This window comes from Balaenoptera acutorostrata, chromosome 6 (assembly GCF_949987535.1).
Source record: "Balaenoptera acutorostrata chromosome 6, mBalAcu1.1, whole genome shotgun sequence".
Lineage (NCBI taxonomy): Eukaryota > Metazoa > Chordata > Mammalia > Artiodactyla > Balaenopteridae > Balaenoptera > Balaenoptera acutorostrata.
In genome coordinates this window covers 80,247,789-80,266,386 of record NC_080069.1, presented here as the reverse complement: position 1 = coordinate 80,266,386, position 18,598 = coordinate 80,247,789, and the positions used below count along the sequence as shown (strand labels likewise).

General features: G+C 41.0%; 1 protein-coding gene and 1 pseudogene across 5 annotated transcripts in view; one reads left to right on the top strand and one right to left on the bottom strand.

Annotated features, from left to right (window-relative positions):
- Positions 1–18,598, top strand: part of CARNMT1 (carnosine N-methyltransferase 1) — a 67,973-nt gene that overhangs the window by 13,297 nt on the left and 36,078 nt on the right. For 2 of the 5 annotated variants that reach the window (XM_028166541.2, XM_057548437.1), the window contains exon 1: positions 11,230–11,679. In XM_028166541.2, coding sequence (XP_028022342.2) covers positions 11,234–11,679 — 446 coding nt within the window. In that variant the 5' untranslated portion in view covers positions 11,230–11,233. Of the gene's footprint in view, positions 1–9,964; positions 10,112–11,228; positions 11,680–11,914; positions 12,243–18,598 lie in introns of those variants that run through there. The other 3 variants (XM_057548438.1, XM_028166542.2, XM_007182280.3) reach the window with 3 other exon arrangements.
- On the bottom strand, positions 8,969–11,228 carry LOC103002309 (60S ribosomal protein L22-like 1; annotated as a pseudogene).

The following is an 18,598-nucleotide window of genomic DNA, read 5'->3' as shown; positions in this document are numbered from 1 at the left end:
ATAATCTTTCAGTACTTAGACCCTTTAGCAGTCTATATCCAGGCTACTGAAAGAAATCGTAGGCTAAGAGAGCAGGTGGGGGCATTGGGAGAAAGGGAAACCCACTCTTCTTATAAATTTCTATTAGCAATAGTTTTGTAACTCTAGCTACAACCTTTGTCATCCCTTCTGATTCTTCTCTTCATCCCTGTATTCAATTTAGTCTTTTCTTCCTTGGAAAGTAATATCTAGATTTACCTTAATCTCTTCCCTTCACTGTTACTGTCTAGCATAAATCTTTATCATGTCATTTCAGGATTATTTGAACAATCTCCTCATCTGGTCTTCCTGACAACAGTTTAGCTCCTGGCTCTTGTCTGATTAATTGTTCTGTAATACTGTTTTTACCATATCACTCTATTGCTTCAGAATCTAAAATGAATCTCCACTGCTTAGTGAGTCATTCAGTCTCTTCAGTCTGACTTTTAAAGGTTCTAATAATTTTATACTACCTGAATTATCAAAATTTTCCTCTGTTTCTTAATATGGATTATAGTCAGACTGGTCTTTGCTTTCCTTTCCACCTTGCTCATGCTGTTATTCCCCCACCACGCCAAAGATTGTTATACTTTCCTGTCCAGAATTGATCTTACCTTTTGGTAACATCGTTCAGAATTTCCTTTGGGAATCATCAAACTCTTACCTTTGGTCCATAGGTTTGCATGTGGCTGACTCCGCAGCCAGCTCTAGGGTGGACATGTGACCCAAGCCCGGCTAATCAGAGGACCATGACCCCTTGGTCACAGCAATCAGTTCAATAAAGAACATATGACCCGGGGCTTCCCTGGTGGCGCAGTGGTTAAGAATCCGCCTGCTAATGCAGGGGACATGGGTTCGAGCCCTGCTCCGGGAAGATCCCACATGCCGAGGAGCAGCTAAGCCCGTGAGCCACAACTACTGAAGCCCACACGCCTAGAGCCCGTGCTCTGCAACAAGAGAAGCCACTGCAATGAGAAGCCCACGCACCGCAACAAAGACCCAACTCAGCCAAAAATAAATACATAAATAACTTTATTGAAAAAAAAACATTGGGCCCAAGCTGGCCCAATGTGAGCCTTGCCTGAACCTTCAGTAGGAACTTTTAGAAAAAGTAGTGCTTGACAAAGCCAAGAAACAGCAACTGACAGATTCCTGATGATATAATTGAGCTTCTCGATCTACATATGACTGATCTCTTTGGTAATAAGAAACAATTAATACTTTTTTTTCTGTTTTGACTTGAACCAATTTGAATTGGTTTGCAAAGAATACCCCCACCTCTTTGCCTCTTCAAGTTAAGTTTACCCTTTAAGATCTAGCTCTCATGCTACTTTCAAACTGTTCTTCCCTTTCCTTAACTCCCATTATACCTTACTTAATCTACTGCTTTAACACTAAATCATCTCAATTGTTTAATATTTCCTAGTTTTACTTCCCCACTGTACCATAACCTTCTTGAACGCTTGGACCATGAATTACATTTCTCTTGTGTTTACAACACTTAAGAATTTTTTACACTTAAGATGCAGATTGACTGATAAATTATTGGATATATTATTCCTCTTTAGAAATCAGTGGTTAGAATCTCAAGAACAAATGAAAACTGGGCAAATTGTTGCTAATCAGGGCCTAGCTCTTTGGGTAATTCTGTTCCCACCTTACTGATTTAAAAACAAATATGGCAAGAAAGAAGGGGAGATGGTATCAATGAGTGTGTTATAAAGACACATTTTGTACCACCTCCTGAAGATTTTTTTGGGGCCTTTGGAGGAGCCTGATAACAGCTCCTCATTTTAAAATGTAGGTTTTATTATTATTCAGGTATGGTGAGACCAGGAGATCAGGAGACAGATGCCATTGACAAGATAGTTTTTACTTACCGTCTTCAAGAAGAGGGGCGTGCTTCACCACATAGGGCCATACAGGGAAGCACCAGGATCAATCAGGAGATGGGGGTGGTCAAGGGGAAAGCGTGGGCAAAAGCGTTTATTGTGGTTTCCACAGTAAAGGCAAGGCAGAATAAGCATGCTTAGGACTGGCTAGTCTGAATAATTTCAGCAGGCTCTGGGGTGTAGGGACTGTCTCCAGTTATCTAGTACCTGGCGCTGGGTTGATTAGGGCAGGGGAATATTGACTTGGTGTGTGAGAGTTTGATAAAGAAGGTGGTTGAAGGATGGATGTGGGTTCTGGATTGGTCAGTTTGTATATGAAAGGTCCAGGGGATTTGTTAGCTATTGGACAATTAGCTAGCCGTGAGAGGAGCAGTCTCTCCCCAGTCAGTGAGGCCCCAGGTGGCAGAGCATCAAGAATATGGAAAATAAGGGGCAGGACAAGGACCCACTGCACCCTAGATGGCCAGGGACCATGGGCAGTGCCTGGGATCCCCACCTTAAAGGGAATTGTTCCTGAGTGGTGCCTTGGGCTTTGCCAGCCTGGATTTATGGGGTGAGCTTCCCTCCTGGAGCCCTGTAAGGATTTAGCCCTCCTTTTTGATTGTGGTTACTTAAAAAACAAAAAAGATTTCATTGCAACCACCTATAAATCGTATTTTACAAATTGCAGAAATGAAGATACAGAGGACTGCCACCCACTGAGCTAGGCATAGACACCAAATGTCTTGGTTCCCATTCTTTTGTTTTAGAGGTGTGTGCCTACATGTTTAGGGGCGAAATAATGTGGTATCTAGAATTTGCTTCAGAATAACGGAGAGTGGGAGGTACAAAGGAAACAAGATTGGCCATGAGTGATGACTGTTGAAGCTGTGTGGTAGTTCTCATTGCTATTCTCAGTACTTTGTACATGTTAGAAATTTTCCATAATAAAATTAAAAAAAAAAAGAAAACAGAAAATAAGAAAATATAGTTACTACACTCCCCTCTATCCCACCTGGGTTCAGAACAATTGAGCAATAAGACAAAGCAGAGGCAGATGGTAGTCCAAATATCCCCTCTTTTACTGATAAAGCCTACCTTGGAGAATATATCTTTACACGAGAGTCAAATGGGCCTGCTAACTCCATTCAGAATTAGACTTACTCATATAGTCATAGCAGTATTGGACCAGGACAACTTTTCCAGCTGGGAAGGATTTTATGGCATGAGTAACAGAGAAGAAACTGTGCTTACTATAAGCAAGTTTACTCCCAAGAGGGGCGAAATAAATAAGGCCCGGAGCTGAGTTGAGCACACCCAGTTTATTCCTCCCAAATGTTCCAATCAGATGAGACACTCCACCTTCCCCAGGCAGAGGAGTAGAGAAAGTTAAGGGGTATTGCTTGACTGAACTCCCTTTTCGTAGATGGACAGGTCAAGAGTGGGAAAAAAACATTACCTCCCACCAAAAAACATTGATTTTTCTGGAGATTTTAGTAAGATAATGGAATTCTGCCACTTCCCTAGCCATGATTCCAGCTTGTAAGTTTTCATTTCTTCATCTTCATCTATTGGATGGCTCTAATTCTGCAAAAGAAGCTCTTCTATCTTCAGAACTTCAGTTTTCTTCTGTATGACATCATACTCTTATTCTGCCTTTGGCTGAAGGTAAAAAGGCTTTTTTTTTTTTCTCTCTGAAAAGACATTAAATCTGAACATGGACATCACATCCACCACAGATACTTCCTTCTTCTGCAGCCTGATGCCTCCTCCCACCAAGATTTTTTATGTCCATCCAAAATATTACAAGCTTGTTTACAACATATTTTTTATTAAGGCACACTTTTAGTAAAATGCTGATATAAAACTTTTGGTATAAAATTTTGTAGAAAAATTAGAAAATTCAGTCATGCAAAGTGAAGAAGATAAATGAGCTCATATTCTGCTGGGGAACCAGATATTTTAGCAACTAATTACAAAGGAGTGTGAGGCACTCAGTAACAGAGGAAGGAGAGCTCTGAGATCATAGGGGAAGGAGTGATTCTTTGTGGGTGATAAGGTGAGGGGATGGGTGGGGACTTATAGGACATAAGTGGAAAGATTGCCTGTGGCCCACTGGGAAGGATGTTATATGTTATATGTTATGTTAAAGAACTTAGACTTTATTCAATAAGCAGTGGAACATCACTGCGGGATTTGAATCAGAAGAGCAACATAATCAATTCATTTTTTAAAAATATTTATTTATTTACTTATTTTTGGCTGCGTCAGGTCTTAGTTGCGGCATGCGGGATCTTTTCTTGCGGCACGCGGGCTCCAGAGTGTGTGGGCTGTGTAGTTGTGGCACGTGGGCTCTCTAGTTGTGGCTTGTGTGCTCAGTAGTTGCGGTGCACAGGTTTAGTTGCCCTGCAGCATGTGGGATCTTAGTTCTCTAACCAGGGATTGAACCTGCGTCCCCTGCATTGGAAGGCAGACTCTAAACCACTGGACCACCAGGGAAGTCCCTACTCAATTCACTTTTGAAAAAGAAAACTATTTATTGAGAAAAAAATCATTTGAAGTCTCTCATATACCTGGGGCACTAGCATATGTGAGGGAAATCTGGAGGCTAGCAGATAAGTTAGGAAGTGTTGCAATAGACCAGATTCTTGACCTCGGCCAAGCCCTGCCCCAAATAATTTTTATGTAAGCCCATTTATTAGCAAGTAAAGTACATACCAGGATTCATTTGGCATGGAGCATAGAGTACAATAAAAGAAACTAAAGCCAAACCTTAATTATATATACATATTAAGTTAGTTATGCTTATAGTGTGGGTATATATTAAATCAGAGAGGATTTGTTCTTTGAGAGGATTTCTGTCACTCCTACTTTATTTCTTTTCTGTTTAAACATGAAGATAAAGGTCCTGTTATTTGCCTTCTTAGCAGCAAACTTCCCCCATCCCCACCTAGCTTAGAGTGCTTAGTTTTCTTCTTGATAAGAGAGGCCTGATAGGTTTAGGCCAAAATAAAAATTCTGATTGTATTTCAGGATTATGAAGATGACATTAATTAGTCTAAGCCTGTCCAGGTAATTCTATATCTTTTGTCTACTGTTAGTTTAGAAATGGGAATGTGAAGCACTATGGGAAGTCTGCTGGGTGGCTTCCAGGAAAAGTGTTCCTGCTGAAGAAAAGAGACACATATAGGAGGAAACAGGCTTTCTTTGCTGAATTTGTTGTATCTGGGTGTGATGCCTTGAACTGTGGCAACCACCTTACGATTGTGAGGGAGTAAGCTAGCATGCTGAAAATAGCCGAGCGCAAGGATGGAAAGGACTGGGTTGATAATCTGGAGCTGATGTAGCTTGGAACTTCATGGTTTTTTAGATAGTAAATGTCCTTATTATTTAAGCTAGTTTTAGTTGGGTGTTCTGTTCATATCACTGAGAGCAGTCTACCTAATATAGGCTCTCAGAGAGAAAGATACTATGAGACATTTATCTATCATCAGTAAAAGGACTCATATGTGTATGTTCTGTGTTGTTTCTAAAGCAGTGCTTTTCAAATTTTAACGTACCTATAAAACACCTGGGGGTATTGTTTAAATGCAAATTCAGTAGGTGAGGCCTGAAATACTACATTTCTAAGAAGCTCCCAGGATTTGTCCATGGTGCTGGAATAGGGTCCACACCTTTGAGCAGCAAATGTAGACCACAGCTATAGCTCATTAAAGGTTAGATAGATGGGAAACCTCCAAGTGACTGATAGGATTTTTAAAGGGAGAGCCAGGAGTCAGGATGAGGTACAGTAGTGACTGCTAATTCAAACAGATTAGCCCAACATTATTCCTTATTAATACTGATAATTTCAGAAAAGATAAGGGGCAGATAGGTGCCAGGGGCAGACAGAAACCAGGACAAGATCTTAGAGGCTGCCTCTGCAGAGAAGAAGGAAGTAGAAAGTGTCTTTCTTACTTGTAGGAGGTGCTCAGACAAAGCACAAATTCTTGGTACTAGCAGGTCTTTTAGATGACTTTCAGAGGCCTTTTGCCTGAAAATACTGCAGTACTCCCATCTTTACCACCATAGGTAATTTAAACCACCACCAACAAAATAATCTGTAAAATAAGTGTAAGGAAGTACAAATTTTGATTTTCCTCCACAATGACTACTCTGACACTTTTTTTTTGGGGGGGTGAAGTAATAGCTATGTTACTCTTCTTAAATTTTTGGTGGGGGTACATTTGCTTGACTGGTACCCTAAACATGCATGGGTATGCCAATAGGGTCGGTTGGCCCTGGATTTCTGGACAGGGAAGCATGGAATAATGTCAGTTTAAATTATTCTTTTAACTTGAAATGTTTCCCAACAACAACAACAAAATGATTTAGAGCTTAGAGGATGGGAAAACTTATTTGTAGGGCTAATTTAGTGCTTCTGGAAAGAAGTAGTGACTCCTAGCAGTATGGTAAATAATCTATGACTTATTTTCCCAAGTTTGAGAATAACTATTGAGAGCATTAAAATAATGTGTGCACAAAGATTGCAACTGAAAGTGGCTCCTGTGATTAAGAATATAAAGATTCTCTAAAGGTAAAAAGAGATCATTTACAGGAGTCATATCTTTAGTTCCACAGTGGAGAGTATCGTCATTATTTAAAGACAAATTATGGTATTCTTAGCCTAAATCCAGGTATTAGAACAAAGAATACAAAGGCAAAACTAGCTAGTTCTCAGTCAAAGACAGTACTCATAAAGAGCAGACTTAATAGAGGGATTCCAAGAAGAAAAACTGTAAACCCCAGAATGATGACGATTATAAGGGGACCCTGATATTAAGCTGAGGAAGACCCTAGCTGCTGTCCCCTTTTTCCATGAGGTCCTTAGATCAATAGCAATTTGAATCTTTGTTGATATAAAAACAAGGTATTTAAACATAAAGAGTAAGAAATAGTTTATCTCCATAAACATATTTCTTGAGCAATCTAGTCTATTTCTTTTCATAAGTAAAGTATACATATCTTTTCTCGCCCACCTAGAATGTCAAATTGCTGTAAATAACAATTATTTGCAAGGTTTACAAAAGTAAAAGGACTTCATGAAACTGATGTAAGAATAAACAAGATCAACTTCAGTAGAGGCAGTAGATCCAGTGGTTAATAGTATTTTGGGCTTTGTCTAGGAGCTGTATGCTTTGATAGCATTACTTAAAGTCTTTAAATTACAGTGGTTTCATCTGTTTAAAAAAAACCAGGAATGACGATACTATTTTAAGTACTAAGTTAAAGGCAATGATGTATGTAGTGTTTAGCACAGTGCCTGGCACTTGTAAATTCTTGTACTCAATCCATAAACTGGTTTTAGAAAATCTTCACATGCCAGACACTGTGCTGGATGTTGGGGATATGGTCTTGAACAAAACAGATCAATATATGCATCTCGCCCTCAAAGAACTTAAGAGTCTAGTAGGGAAAGCAACTGGTTAAAAGGTAAACCAACATAATATTTAAGTGCCAACTTTCAGTGAGATATCCACTTGGGGAACATGAGGTGAATAGAAATATACTTATGATTAACAGGTGAATAGGCCTGCTGATTTCTAAGCCTTTATTTATAAACATTTATTTATTATGAAACAACCTTGAGAATAATGAAGGCGTAACTTTGTTGGTAGGACTGGGAAAACTAAGGGACGCTTAGTATGTTTTGGTTATTAATTCTTGGAGGTTAATTGACCTTGGGATGAAAACATTCCCAAACTTTCAGCCCAAAGGGCTCTATTGTTTGGGAAGATCTCTATATGAGAAACTCATTGCAAAGAAATTAGGAAGAGGAAGTCTTAAGAAAAGTGTTTTAAAACAAGGTCAAAAATGTATTCTGAAGAGAAAATATTTATTAAGCTGATATACTAGGCATTTCTTGCTCTTTATCTCATTTATTTCTCCCAATGGCCCTGTAGGAAGGGTAATATTACATCCATTTTAGAAACAATACAGTCGAGACCTTAAGTAACTTTTTTAAACAGGTCACACTTACTAACTGGCAAAGTGAAAATGAGAAGTCCATGTTTCCACTAGCTTCTAGCTGCCTTTAGCTCAGTGCAAGAGACATAGGAGGCAACCAACACATTTGCTGGAAAGAATGAATGAATAAATGTACTTTAGCTCTGCTATTTATGTGTCCCTGGGTAAGACAATTTTTCTGAGTCTGTCTTCATGTCTTAAAGGAATATAACAAGACTTACTTCACAGAGTTGAGGTAAGGAACAAATAAGGTGATACAATAGGGAAAAACAATTAAAATATAAAATATTAAATGTTAGCATGATATATGTCACAAATTATGACATGTATAATTTGTGTGTGCATATGAAAACAGCATTGGTAACAGTTAATATTATGAGGGCTTTCCTGGTGGCGCAGTGGTTGAGAATCTGCCTGCCAATGCAGGGGACACGGGTTCGAGCCCTGGTCTGGGAAGATCCCACATGCCGCTGAGCAGCTGGGCCCGTGAGCCACAATTACTGAGCCTGCGCGTCTGGAGCCTGTGCTCCGCAACAAGAGAGGCCGCAATAGTGAGGCCGCGCACTGCGATGAAGAGTGGCCCCCGCTTGCCACAACTAGAGAAAGCCCTCGCACAGAAACAAAGACCCAACACAGCCTTAAAAAAAAAAAAAAAAAAAAAAAAAAAATCCTTCCTTAAAAAAAAAAAAAAAAAATTATGAGAATTTATACATAACTTCCAAACACCAGACTCTAAGAAAAAAGGTACTGGATAGAAAAGTTGGAAGAATAGGCAAGGAATTGATATGTTGTGTCTGGGACGGGGATATTGGCGGTTAGGGACAGGGTAAAGAAACTTTACATTTGTAACCCTTTGCATTTTCCTTTTGAATTTTGAACCATGTATTACTGCATTACTATTCAAAAAATAAATAACTTTAAACTTTATAAAAACATTGTATTAAAATGTAACATTAACACAGAATAACCACAGTACTTTTTTTAGCATTGCCTTTATTTCAATTATTAATTTAAATTATGAAAATGAAGCCACTTCATTTTTTTTTGAGAATTTAAATATTTTATTATATAAAGTTATACCCAAAATTGTGCTTCATTTTTTTCACTATATACTTTAACTCAAGGACATTTGTAAAAGCAGTACATTTTAGAAATCCTGAAAGAAATTCCACTAGCAATAGGCTATTTAAATACTGCTTACAGAAAGTATTTTTTAAAAAAGGGGGAGTACAAATGAACTTATTTACAAAACAGAAGTAGAGTCACAAATGTAGAAAACAGACTTATGGTTACCAGGGGATAAGGGGGGGAGGGATAAATTGGGAGACTGGGACTGACATGTACACACTACTATATATAAAATAGATAACTAATAAGAACCTGCTCTATAGCACAGGGAACTCTACTCAATATTCTGTAATGGCCTATATGGGAAAAGAATCTTAAAAAAAAAGGAGTGCATATGTGTATAACTGATTCACTTTGCTATACACTCGGAACTAACACAACATTGTAAATCAACTATACTCCAATAAAAATTTTTTAAAAATATTAAAGCCAGCACCATATAAACAGCATACACTTAAATAAAAAAGATGAATGCTTAACATACAGAGTAATGTTCTTTTGTTTTTTAAGTAAATAAATTTATTTATTTATTTATTTTTGGCTGTGTTGGGTCTTCGTTGCTGTGTGCGGGCTTTCTCTAGTTGCAGCGAGCAGGGGCCACTCTTCGTTGTGGTGCGCGGGCTTCTCATTGTGGTGGCTTCTCCTGTTGTGGAGCACGGGCTCTAGGTGCGTGGGTTTCAGCAGTTCTGGCACACGGGCTCAGTAGTTGTGGCTTGCGGGCTCTAGAGCGCAGGCTCAGTAGTTGTGGCGCACGGGCTTAGTTGCTCCACGGCATATGGGATCTTCCCGGATTAGGGCTCGAACCTGTGTCCCCTGCAGTGGCAGGTGGATGCTTAACCACTGTGCCACCAGGGAAGCCCCAGAGTAATGTTTTTTATTCACTGATAAACTAAAGGTCCATTTCAAGATGTCTCTCTTGTATACTTCATTTGTTTTATTAGCAAGCAAAGCCCTATAAGGGATGGCTTCATCTAGTCCTCAGACTCGGATCCATCTTCATCTTGACTAATCTGGAAGTAACGAAGTTCGTAAATCTCCTTGTCAGATGCAACCACACGAAGCCAATCACGAAGATTGTTCTTTTTAAGGTATTTCTTGGTATTTCAAATATCTTTTAGAGAACTGTTTCTCAGAAACAACTGCGATTTTATTCTTGAAGCGTTCAATGTGAACGACATTCCCAAGATTCCCAGTTTTTCCATTCACTTTAACCTTCTCCCGTAGCAACTGTTCAAAATTTCCAGAATCAAAAATTCCATCTTCTACTGGATGAGTAAGGTCCAAAGTAAACTTCCAGGTTGACTTCTCAGGCTTCTTGTCTTTCTTCGGCGCCATCCTGAAGGCCCGCCGCGCGATCACAGAGCCACTTCATTTTCAATATGATTGTATCTTTTTAACAGAATCCGTGGTCCCTGAGCAAGTTTAATTCTCCTGAATAAAACAATCTTCTTTTACCATTATTTTGAAAGACTATTTTGCTGGATGGTAGATTAAATTGAGTGAAACGAGTTATTTTCTAAGAATAACATCAAATGCAGGTAGGGCAGCGGTTTTATCTACGAGCCCAGAGAGAAATGGGGCGGAAAATGAACGCAGGTAAATAAGAGTTAGTGGTTAAGTCTGACATTGCTATGCGCCACCGTTTGATGTTAGTGCTGCACCGCCTTACGGCTCCTTTGCGCTTTGGTGGTCTTCCAAAGTGCGAGTACTAGACAGAGTTAGGTTCCTGAATTTTTCCCGATCTGCTGCCATGACCAGTCCAGGGCTTGGGTTAGGGCTTTCGCTGGCCCCTAAACACTGAAAAGATGACAGTGTCCCTCTACATTTATGCAATTAGAAATAGAAATTCACTTAAGAAATTCATTAAAACTTAACAGGGCGAATGCAAGACCTTCCTTCTAGACTTTCTGAAATAAAAGTTCCGATTAAATTCATCAAAGCTGAACTTTTTTTCAGCATTTCTCCTTTGCTAATGTGTTAGCCTTAGTTCAGCGGCCTGTTCCACCACCCGGCACTCACCGGCTCTCAAGCCCGAACCACGCGGCTGCTCGCAGGTGCCATCCCCAACCTGCCAGGAATCTCCTCCTTCGCCCCACCCATCTGGCCCTTGCCCCCGCCCACTTCACGCGTTGTCGTGACATCAGCGCGCCGTCGCCAAAGGCCGGCAGCAAATGAGCGCAGGTGGCTGCGGCCCTTCGTCGTACTCTCGAATGCGCAAGCGCGGTCGTTCCGGGTGCTCGGAAGACCTGGCGGAGCCCGGCGCTGATGGAGGCCCGAGGGCGGCGGGGGCGGGGCGCGCCGCGAGCTGGGGGCATGTCCGCGGCGGGCGCCGTCTAGAGGAGGGCCGAGCAGCCGCCACCACGCTTTCCGTCGCGGCGAGACGCAAGCGAGCCAGGCCGAGGGCCGCGGCGGCGATGCAGCGACGGCGGCGCCCTCCGCCGCCAGTCTCTCAGCTGCCCGAGGGCTGCGGGGGAGGCGGCGGCAGCCGCGGAGGAGGCGGCGGGAGCGAGGAGGTGGAAGTGCAGTTCTCCGCCGGGCGTTTGGGCTCTGCCGCGGCGGTTTCGGCGGCGGCGGCCACGCGCAGCACAGAGGAAGAGGAGGAGAGGCTCGAGCGCGAGCACTTCTGGAAGATCATTAATGCCTTCCGCTACTACGGGTAAGGAGCCCGTGGCGGACCCCTGCTCAGCCCGTCGGCGCGCCCGCTGATTGCGGCTGACCCGTCCGCACCGTGGCGCACGCCGCGCTCGCCCTCCGGTCGCCACGCCTCCGGGGCGTCGGAACCGGGCCGCCTGAGCTGACCTCCGCGCCCCCGAGTCATCTCGCACCACCTTAGCCCTTCCCGGCCCTGCACTCAAGCGTGTCTGCCGCGCCGTCTGTTGCTCAGCCTCTTGTCTTCTGATCTCAGGATCACATTAGCCCTCTTGCCTTTCATCCCTCGTTAAAGGTTTGGCTTTGAGGCCGGTGAGGGTGACCGGAAAAGTGCTGTAAGAATTTCAGATAGAAGATGGTGGTGGTAAAATCGTCCAGTGCTGGGCATGATTTGTATGTATTGTCGCTGTCCTGCAAACTGAACAGGCGGAGAGCCCAAGTTCACCTACACGTGGGATGCCGTAGGATGTTTTTTCTCAAACTGTTGTCAGTTCTTGTGAGAGCAGCATTAAGATTTCCGCCCCTTACACACCCCCACCCTTGGCGCTGCGAAAGCACAGCACTTTTGTGGTGAGCGAGTGAATGATGCTGCTCAGTGTCTTTAACTGGTGGGTGAAATAAAGGTCGGAGATGGTCCGGATGTTCTAAAATTTGCAGATTTTTAAGGGGGAAATGAGGGAAAGCACTGTAAGAACCGCCTCTATGATATTTTTCTGCAAATATTTATCGAATTCTCACTGTGGGTTGGGCACAGTGGTAGGACTTTTAAACTTCCTTTCATTTTTCTTGTAGATAAATCGTAAAGTAGCTTAGTCACAAAATTATAATTCCAAGATCTGAAAGGGACTTAAAACAATTGGATTTTCAGGTAAAGAAAGCACTTTTATTCGTGTGAGAGATGTGTACACCGACGGCGATGTTCTGAGTCTGCAGTTGGAATCAGATAGATGTGACCTCCTACTGAAGTAAAACTGTTCCCTTAGATGGCCTCCTGTGCTGTATGCAAATTTTTTAATATTGCTTGACTGACCTCCTCAAGGGCAGGGGCTGAGCCTTATTTATTTTTATGTTGCCAGTGCTTGGCATGTTGTTGGGACTCTATTTTTAACAAATAAGACAAGTAGTAACAAAGAAGTACATTTGTTATTCCCAAATAGTTTGTCAATTTGTGACTGATGGTTAAACTAGTTTGTTACTATTCTGAATTTTAAAACTTGCTTAATGAAAGCTTGAAGTTACTTTAGACTCTGATTAAATTTGTGACATGAATTTTTGAAGTTGAGAGATCTTGATGAAATAATTTACTAATTAAACTCAGGCGTAGGAGCCATGGATTGCATTACTTATGGAGCTCAAAAGGGAATTAATAACATGGGGATTTGATTTAGTATCAACGGAGTGAGGAAGGCAGACAACTGGAGCATTGAACTTGTTACAAGTATTGTGTCTGGAAGAACCATACAGCGAGGGGAAGAAGCTGACATTAGATAGCCAGAAGTGTTAGCTGCAGAAAAGTCTGGTATATTTTACTGTTGAAAAGTGTAGAAAGAATACTGGGAAATGTCTTGGGACTGTTGTGGACTCAGTTAAAATGTGTGTTTGTACGCAGTTCAAATATATTGGGACTAATTTAGAATTGATATTTATGATTGGGTATCAGCTGGGCCTTTTTGTGGGAGAGGGCAGGGGGGTTTGACCCGAAACTAGGACCTAAGTGTGGCAATATAGAAAAGGGCACTGTGTGCATGTTCTGGTGGTTGTGATACAATTTGCTATACTCTCCTCCCTCTTCTTTACCACTTCAGTGTGGGACTGAGGAAAATTTCATTTTTAACAACAATCCTTTTTATTTGCATGTACTCTCTTAATGAAAAAATTGAAATCCCTGTGCTGAAAATAGTATACAATTAAAAATATGTTTAGGGGTATGGGAAGGATTGTGTAGCAGAAAACACTGGATTATTACATTCCAACATTTTATAATCTTCTAGACCTGTACTGCCCAATACCATAGCCACTAATCACATCTGGCTGCATTTAAGCTTAAATTACTTAAAATTTAATAAAATTAAAAATTCTTTTCCTCAGTCTCACTAGCTACATTTCAGGTACTCAGTAGCCACATGTGGCTATTGTCTGCTGTATTGGACAGTGCAGATGTAAGCCTTTCCATCATTGTAGTAAGTTCTTATGGACAATTCTATTCTAGACCTTTAGCAGATACTTCCAAATTTCAGACAGTTTGGTTTTACTACTCACTGCCTTTTTGTCAATATATAGGAGATTTAGATAAAGGTCATAAGGCAAGAAATGTCTTTTGATTAATATTTTCTCTTTCCAAGAGAAAAACAAATATCATATATTAACGCATGTATGTGGAACCTAGAAAAATGGTACAGATGAACCGGTTTGCAGGGCAGAAATAGAGGCACAGATGCAGAGAACAAATGTGTGGACACCAAGGGGGGAAAGTGGTGGTGGGCGGGGTGGGTGGGATGAATTGGGAGGTTGGGATTGACATGTGCACACTAATATGTATAAAATGGATAACTAATAAGAACGTGCTGTATAAAAAAATAAATAAAATAAAATTCAAAATTCAGAAAAAAAATTTCTCTTTCCAGTGGCTTCCAGTTCTGTACTTTCTACAGATTTTGCTTAGATGACATATTCTGACTGAGGTAAAAATGATTATAGCATTGTACTGAATAGCAAAAAAACGTTAGCCTTAAAATACCGCTCTTGTTGTGAATGGAGATACCTACTCACAGAGGAAATACTACATTTGAAATATCAAACGTCGTCAGATATGTCCTACTTTTAGAAATAGCAGTTAGGTAGATCTTAAAAACTGAGATGTAGAGCTCATTTTTACAGGTGAGGGGATATAAAGAGGTGGGCAACTTGCCTAGGGTTGTACAACCAAATAATTGTGGTAGAGTCTGGCCTGAAATCCAAAGTCATTAACTAAAAATTTACCCTGCATTAGTAAGCAGTGGTACTAGTAAGACAATTTTAACCTTGGGTATTTAATAAATATTTTAAATGGATTGAGACAGACTCTCCTCTGAAAAGGTATGCTTCCGTGTTTGGAATTCTAGAATAGTTCAACAGGTGCAGAGGAATGGGTCTATGACCTTAGCCCTTGGCTAGATCCAGCATTGGACCCACTTTGAGTCAGAGTTGGGGTCACTGCTGAGATCAGCCTTCTAGAGAGAGCTGGAGGTAGGGATATCCTTGAGGAAATATGGCTGCTGACTCTATTCTCCTCTTAGGTGCCCAAGGATGTGGCCTCTTAATGCTGACTGAGTTCAGAACCAAGGAGAGTCTGAAGGTTGTAAAACATTCCTTTAAGTCAAGGTTGGCAAACTTTCTTTAAAGAGCCAGGCAATGAACATTTTAAGCTCTGAGAGCTAGGTGGTCTCTGTTAAAACCGTTCAACTGTATGCTTGTGTGAAAGCAACCACAGGCAGTATGCGAAGGAATGAGCATAGCTGTGTTCCAGTAGAACTCTTTACAAAAACAGTCAAGTAACCAGGAGGTCATAACTTGCCCACCACTGTCTTAAAACACATTGATAATGTAAGCATTTACCGAATAGTGAAATTAGCCCCAGTTTTAATAGTATAGTAAGGATTGGACTCTTCTCAACTTTGGTAAGACCTCACTTATTTCAAGAGAGTACATAGATGTATGTTATGGACAGCTTTGCATACCATTAAGTAACCAAGGGTTAAGGGATATGCTGCATCTCGTCCTGCTCTGTGTAGTTACATCACTTTCTTTGTTGTTTTTTGTTTTGGTTTGGTTTTTTGTTGTTGTTTTTGGCTGCGTTGGGTCTTCCTTGCTGCGTGCCGGCTTTCTCTGGGTGCGGCGAGTGGGGGCTACCCTTCATTGCGGTGCGCAGGCTTCTCATTGAGGTGGCTTCTCTTATTGTGGAGCATGGGCTCTAGGTGCGAGGGCTTCAGTAGTTGCACGCTGACTCAGTAGTTGTGGCTCGCAGGCTCTAGAGCGCAGGCTCAGTAGTCGTGGCACACGGTCTTAATTGCTTCGCGGCATGTGGGATCTTCCCGGACCAGGGATCAAACCCGTGTCCCCTGCACTGGCCAGCGGACTCTTAAGCACTGTGCCACCAGGGAAGCCCCGTTACATCACTTTTATATGGAATTAACAGAACTTTTATATGGATTGGCTTTTTTAAGACACTTTTTTTTTTTTTTAATAGCTACTTTATTTATTTATTTATGGCTGTGTTGGGTCTTCGGTTCGTGCGAGGGCTTTCTCCAGTTGCGGCAAGTGGGGGCCACTCTTCATCGCGGTGCGCGGGCCCCCCACTATTGCGGCCCCTCCCGTTGCGGGGCACAGGCTCCAGACGCGCAGGCTCAGTAGTTGTGGCTCACGGGCCCAGCTGCTCCGTGGCATGTGGGATCTTCCCAGACCAGGGCTCGAACCCGTGTCCCCTGCATTAGCAGGCAGATTCTCAACCACTGCGCCACCAGGGAAGCCCTGGATTGGCTTTTCTGACCAATCCATAAGTTACTCAACTCCCCTGCACTTATGGAAATAAGTAGTCTCCAAGGAGAACCAGAAGTGGTGCCGAGGGAGCGTAACTGAACATTTACTGATTGCTTTTTACATATGCTGAAATATGGAGTTTAACTAGTGACAAAGATGAGTTTTGTAATTTAGAAGAATTTATCTGATTGGAGGTGGGAGGGGGTTAGGTTGGGGAAAGCATATTTAGGTAGCAGGCCTCTCAGTTTATCTTTGGGAGACATAGTGAGGGCCCGAGGTAAAGCATTGGAGGAGGGGGAATATGTAGATAGTTTTATGAAGTAGAATCAAAAGGATTTCAGGCTTCTTGATTGTGTGTGCTATGAGAAGAGGCATTTTAGGATGACTCATTAATTTCTGACTTGAGTGGATGTGTGGTGTACCATTCTACAACATCAGCCATATAGGAAGATGTGCAAGTTTTTCTGGTGGGACGTGTGCTAAGTTCAGTTTGGAAATGCTGAGTTTTGAGGTGTTGTGAGAGGGAGTTGGTGGGGTATCCAGTGCCCAGGAATTCTAGGAAAGGATTACTGTGAGACTATTTAACCTGTTGACAGTAAATTGTAAACTGTTGCAACTCTGCTGTTTGCCCACTTTAAGTAGTTAGTGTCATACTCTACTGATAGGAATGTAAATTGGTAAAATCTTTCTGAAAATCAGTTTGTATCAAGAGCTTTAAAAATACTTACCTTTTCTGATCTGGTAATTCTTTTGGGAATTCGTGGTAATTTTTTTTTTTTTTTTTCTAAAATGTAGACAGATTTTGAACACAAAATTTCACTGTATAGACAAGTGAAAGTATCTAGATGCCCAATGTTTGGGAAATAGCTAAGTAAATTTTGGTTGCCTAAGATGGGATGATGATGAGCAGCCCTTACAGTCATTTGTCATATAGTCATTTGAGAACTTTTTTTCTGACCTGGGAAAATTCTTTCGACAAGGATGAAGAATTACAAGTGTTTCTAAAACTTTAATGTGCATGTGAAGCATTTGGTGATCTTGTTAAAAGGCAGATTACATTCAGTAGGTCTTGCATGGGGCCAGAGATTCTCCATTCCTAACCACTCCCACGTGATCTGCTGTGGTCTGTACTGCATTTTGACTAGAAAGGTGTTAGATGACTTTGTCTTAAACAACAACAATAAAACAGAGAGAAATACGCCAGAAAGTTAGAAGTGGTTGCCTCTAGAAGAGGAATTATTAGGAACTTTTTTCCTCCTGAATACGTTTCTTCATTTTTCGTATTTTCACTGTGTACACATTAGTTATATAAATTAGATATACCTCCTGTATTTGAGCATTGACTATGATTTAGGCACTGGGCTAAGTGTGTTGTGTGCTTTATTTTGTTACGCTTTCAATGAAATCCATTAAGTAGGCAGAGGAGTATGATGGTGTCTACCTCGTGGGGTTTTATGGAGATTTTTCAGAATAGTTCATTTTAAGTGACTTGGTTTAGTGCCTGACATTTATTAAATCTCAATAGATCATAGCTTCTGTCATCATCATCATTGTTATGTATTTCCTTGTTTTGGTATATGAGACATTTGAGCCACAGGGAAAGGAAGTAACTTGCCAGGGGTCACATAGTGAATAGGTAGCATAACCTGGGTTTCAAGCTGGATCTGTTAGACTCCAGAGCTCACTGTTGTACTGTCTCCAGGGGGGAAAAAAAGCAAACATTAGTGCAGCCACTGCCTACTTGGTTTCACATTATCCCTAACCACTCCCAGAATACCACCACACACAATCTTCTAAAAATGTGACCAGGTTTTTGCTTCAGTTCTGTCAAGTTTCTTCAGAACCTCTTTAAATATGACTGTTCAGAAATTATACAGTAATTTGACATACGATAAAATGACAGAATTATTTGGATAAATAGAGAGACTCAGGCAACCAAATGAAAAAGAATATTTTTCATTTCCATTTAATATTGAGTAAATGCCAAAGGACATTTAAAAGAAGCATATGCATTTATGTATTTGGTCATTTGTATCTGTAAAATGTAAAGAATGATGTAGTGAACACCTACCACCCGGTTTACAAAAAGAACGTTATCTTATCCTTTTCCCCTCATAGGACATCATTTTCCTGCATTTTCGTTTCCTTACTTGTAGTTTCTCTACATATGTTTAGTCCCTACAATATATTGCTTATTTTTATATAAGATGGAATTGTACATTATGTATTTTTCTGCAACTTGCTTTTGTCAACAAATATTTTGTTTCTGAGTTTTATCCGTATTATTGTGTGTAGCTGGATTTATTAACTGTATTCTGTGTATAACTATACTGTATTTTCTTCGTTCAGTCTACTGGTGATAGACTTTTTGGGTTGTTTCCAGATTTTTTGCTTGTTATTTCTTACAGTGC